At 38.4% G+C, this 4,802-nt stretch overlaps 1 protein-coding gene across 1 annotated transcript; it reads left to right on the plus strand.

Moving 5' to 3' along the window:
* Positions 1–941: 941 nt before the first annotated feature.
* On the plus strand, positions 942–4,268 carry LOC104279514 (cytochrome b-c1 complex subunit 7; the record flags this gene model as incomplete). Its single annotated transcript, XM_009876823.1, has 3 exons — positions 942–1,013; positions 2,720–2,886; positions 4,032–4,268. Coding segments are annotated over 3 exons (317 nt in total), but the record flags the coding sequence as incomplete, so codon positions are not given.
* Positions 4,269–4,802: the final 534 nt, after the last annotated feature.

Raw genomic sequence — 4,802 nt, forward strand, 5'->3', positions numbered from 1 at the left:
TGGGAGCACCTAAGGAGCCATTGGGCTGCTCCAGAGGGGCCTCGGGATTGCCGCCCTGCCCAGGCGCTGGCCCCGGCAGCTGGGTTGTTCTGATATCCCTTGGCAAGCGCTGGAGTGCCAGGGAGGGAGGCCTGGTGCGGTGGTGACTGATGGGCTGCTGGGGTCACAGAGCGCAGTGGTTTTATGGGTGAGTTAGTAGGACAACGAAAAGTCCTGGAGGAGATCTTGCGTGCCCGGCATTGCACAGACTGTGCGGCTTGTGGGTTTCTAGACCCTTTTGTTGAGTTGCTGTAATGGTGCTTGGTACTGCGGTGGCCACATAAAAACACTTCTGCTATTCAGAAGCACTGTTAAAGAAAGGTGAACGTTCTCCATGTGTTTTACTTCTTACAGTCAATGATTTTTTTTTTTTTTCCGAGGTTTCAGTGTTGACTTTCCAATTGACTTTGGCAGCTCTTTGAAAAAGGAATCTCTGGAATAGCATTTAAGTAACTGGAGAGGAGAGCAGAAGGTTAACAACATCATAATATGCTGCTCTTGAAATCGCATTAACCCGTAGTGAGAGCTGTGGAACTTGGATAAGCGATGTGAAAAGCGTGGCGGTTTGCTTTGTGTTGAATATTATGGTTTTAACTTCAGTAAGAGTTACAGAGCCTAAAAGTGTTGGTGCTGGCTTTGACAGCAAACTGTTAGTATTGTTCCAAGTCTTATAGCAGTTTAATACTCAAATTTAGTGAAACAGGTCACATAGCAAGCACTCATTCTACCTGTTCTGACACTGAAAAGCAGAGGGGTCGAGTCATATTTGTTCAAATTTGAATTGATGTGCTGCATTACTGCATGTGAAAGAGGCCAGCAAATATTTATGTACTGTCACAGTAGCCTGTAAATGTTGAGATTTACTGTGCTCTGCAACTGTAAATGATGACGGTCACATTCAGTTGCAGGAGGTGGTCGCCTGATAGACAAGATTCGCAAGTGGTATTATAATGCAGCTGGATTCAACAAACTCGGTAAGTATCCATGGAGTTTTTAAAACTGCAAATGTAACAGTCTTCAAACTAGTTCTGGTTCACAGCTGGTATATGCCTCTGCAGTTTGGCATAGGTGTTTTTTGATCAAAATTAGCTACTACTTTTGTGGGGAGAAGGCTAGGAGTAGTTTCAGTCATCATGATTGCTAGCTAGTAGTGAATCAGTGACTTTGATTATTTCTGTGTTTGCTCTTGTCTCAGTGAAGTAGCGTAACAGCTAAGGTTAAGCTGGAGTAGTTGAAAAAAACTTTCACAAAGCAGTCCTGAAAGCTTGGTTATTTATCTTTTCCTACTTTCACTGGTCAGTATCTTCTAACCCAAATGCTGCCCTTGAAGCTGAAGAAGTTCCCACTGGTAGCAGTAAGTCTGTCTGCAATACTGAGACAAAATAGCCAAAGTGCAATAAAGGATTTAGTTAGTTGTGCTCTTTGTATCACGATAACTTTACTTGGTGTCTCTCTAGCCTGCACAGTGGTGAAGTAGGGATAAAAATAGTGTAAGTTTGTTTCAGCTATTTAGATGGCAGAGTGGTTCTTCAATGACAAGAGAATCTGAATATTCAGAGGCTGTAAGTTACTGCTGATCACAATATGAGCAAATCATTTAAAGGATATTAACATTGCTACCCTGGGGAAGTTAGAAAAAAAAATTGCAAGACAACTGTAGGGGAATAAACTTAGGTCTTTCTTCCAGAGATGCAGTGCTTAGCCTATCTTTTTATATCTGTCTGCTGAAATTCTTAAAGGCATTAATAATTTTTGCTGCTTTTCTGGGACTGTGACTAAAAACTGAGGAGAAACACCAAGTTTACTCAGTGATTAAACTAGTAGCCATGCTCCCTGTACCTTTGAAGTAAACTACAAAACTGAGTTCAAGAATATGTGGCTCAAAAGAAATTTCGGTTTTATTGAGGGACCACTGCCAGCTGAGTCACGTGAAAACAAAACCTTTAACCACAGGTCAATAAGTTTACTCATGTAATCTGCATCGGTTTTGGAATGTTAAAGAAGTAACATTTTCTCCTATGTTGTCCTGAAACTTAAAGGAGGGTTGGTTGAATTTCAGGAATCCTTTGTTCCACAAACATTGTTGGAGTGTTCTTGGCTTTGAGAATATGAGGTGCTTCTTCCTGATTTAACTTCTGATTTGAGGGGACAGAAGTGGAGGGAACCAACTCATGCCAAACATCTGGCTTCAGGTTTCCATAGCTTAATATAGTCAATGGAGATCTAGCCGTTATGCAGAGTGGAGTTTAGAGAATACTTCAGTACTGAAGTAGCCACATTTGTGGTTGAGCTACTCTGATTGATTCAGAGCTCTTAAACCTACTACCTAGACAGTCATCTTAAATACACGTATAAAATTAGATGAGCATACGTCCACTCCTTGGATCCAGGATAGTTATTGTTTTGTTTATCTATACTTTTATGAAACACCTTGGATTAAATTCTCTTTTTTCCTATTTCTCCTTAAGAAAAGGAGTAAAACCAAGTAAAAAGACTATGTGAAAGCCAGTGCCTAAAGTTTGTTCTCTGTGAGCAATTAGTGTCTTCTCATGGATTGATTTGGTTTTTCCTCGTAATTTTGCACTGGAAGCATTTTGACCATGTTATGTAGAAATACTTGTCTCGGGCCTGAATCTTACTTAACTTTTATTCAGTGATATGTAAAATCTTCTTGTTACAGGACTAATGCGAGATGATACGTTATATGAAGATGATGATGTAAAAGAAGCAGTGAAGAGACTCCCAGAACATCTGTACAATGAAAGAATATTTCGCATAAAGCGAGCACTCGACTTAAGCCTGAAACATCAGATCCTTCCGAAAGACCAGTGGGTGAAGTATGAAGAGGTATGTGTGCAGAGTGTTTTCAAGGTGGAAGCCTTAACTGGCACTGCTATGACTGGTCTTTGGAATTTTCAGTCTCTCAAGAGTTGCCAGCTTACATATTCTTTAAAATGAGTGAATGAATGTGTATCTCATAGGATACCTCCAGAAAACACAACTTTTGATTGCTATTTGAAAATCTCTTTTTTTCTCAATATGACAAAAGCTCAGAGCCATAGCACATTGTGTTCAGACAAAATATTTCTTCTAATCTATCAGATAAAGAAATACACTGTAACTAGCTTGAAAATTCCTATAAAAGGTCTCTTGTTTTTCTGCTGAGTTTCTTAATTTTATAGGAAATATCGAGCCAAAGCTTTTGTTCATTAAGATGCCAAGGAAGAATAATTTAAAAGGAAATCTTGCGTTAAAATAAATATCTTTTTGTAAATTGAAAAATCAAACTAAACTACACTTTTCTTTTCAGATATAACTAAAATTTTTATTTTTATTACTGTAGTGGATTGATTCACAGACTTGACATTACTGTCCATCTCAGCTTTTTCCAAATTACTAGGCAGAGAGAAACTTTATCACTAAACTTCTCACTGTAGAATAGTATAAGGGTCTTGGGTTTCTCCCTATAAGCAGAGACAGTTTCTCGTGGTCTTATTGGTCGTATTTAGGTAACTGCTGCATTGAAATCTGGTCCTCAAGCAGCAGTTTGGTTTGCAAGTGTTAAACATGGTTAAGGTGTTCCGTTGACTCCCAAGTTTATAGTGCTGTTAAGCAGGTAAGTTCAAAATTAATTTCTCCAGACTGTTATAGTTGGACTTTCAGCTAATTAAAGTGGATCTTGTAAATTTGGGTACCTGCCAAAACAACACTGTTTCTAAAGGCATAGCTGGAAGCATCACTTTGCTTGTTAATGTTGGCGAGGCACAAGGAATTAGTGGTTGCTGCAGTAAAGAACTTGTCATTGCAAACTTGGTAGGTACAAAGTTTACCTTTTCAGAGCAAGTAATGTTTGATTTTTATTTTTTTTTTCCCCTTGTTAGTTTGGGTTTTAATCAAATCTGAGGAGGAATGAGAAACAAGTAATCTGTAGGAATGGCTTGAGATGTTTCTGGACCTCCCTACATGTTTAAATATATTCTCTTCTTTTTCAGGATCAGCATTATCTTGAACCATACCTAAAAGAAGTAATCCGTGAAAGACTCGAAAGAGAAGCATGGAACAAGAAATAACTCTTAAACTACTTCATGCAAATAGCCACATATTCGTGATATTTTAAAACATTTGTTATAGAGGTCTGCAGGGAAGCAAATGTGAGGCTGAGGAATACTGTTTCAGCTTGTTCACTGAGTCTGTTCTTCCAACTAAAATAAACATGTCAAAGTATAAAATCTACTTGGAAGAGTTCTTTATGAATGTTAACAAGCTAATGGTCAGAGCTTTCCTTTGAGCATATACATTACATCTTAGCTTAGTGGTATGCAGTCTTCATTCCAGTTTTTTAATTCTTAATCTTCATAGTACAGCTTTTTCTGCAGTCGTAGGGTTAGGTAAGAAACACGCAAGGCTGCTGATGCTAGTTGCTCTGTTAAATAAAAAAGGGATTGCTTATTTCCTTAATCTCATCTCCCTGGAGACAACCATACTGGACCAATGGTTGATGTTACAATGGCATCATGAGGACGGCAAAGTGTAACGTGTTGTGCATTTAAGTACCTATGTATTACAATAATGGAAAATACAGATGATTCCTTAATCGCAAAATCAGGAAATGTTTCACTAGCTCTTTATACCAGTAGCACTTGAAAGACATAGCTGGTCAAATTTCTACAAAGGTGGAATTTTGTAGAAAAATATTAATGTGGTTCAAAAGTCTATGAAAAATTATTTGGTTTAGAGAAAACGGTGTTGTTGGCATCAGGCAC

This window comes from Apaloderma vittatum, unplaced genomic scaffold (genome assembly GCF_000703405.1).
Source record: "Apaloderma vittatum isolate BGI_N311 unplaced genomic scaffold, ASM70340v1 scaffold18499, whole genome shotgun sequence".
Taxonomy (NCBI): domain Eukaryota; kingdom Metazoa; phylum Chordata; class Aves; order Trogoniformes; family Trogonidae; genus Apaloderma; species Apaloderma vittatum.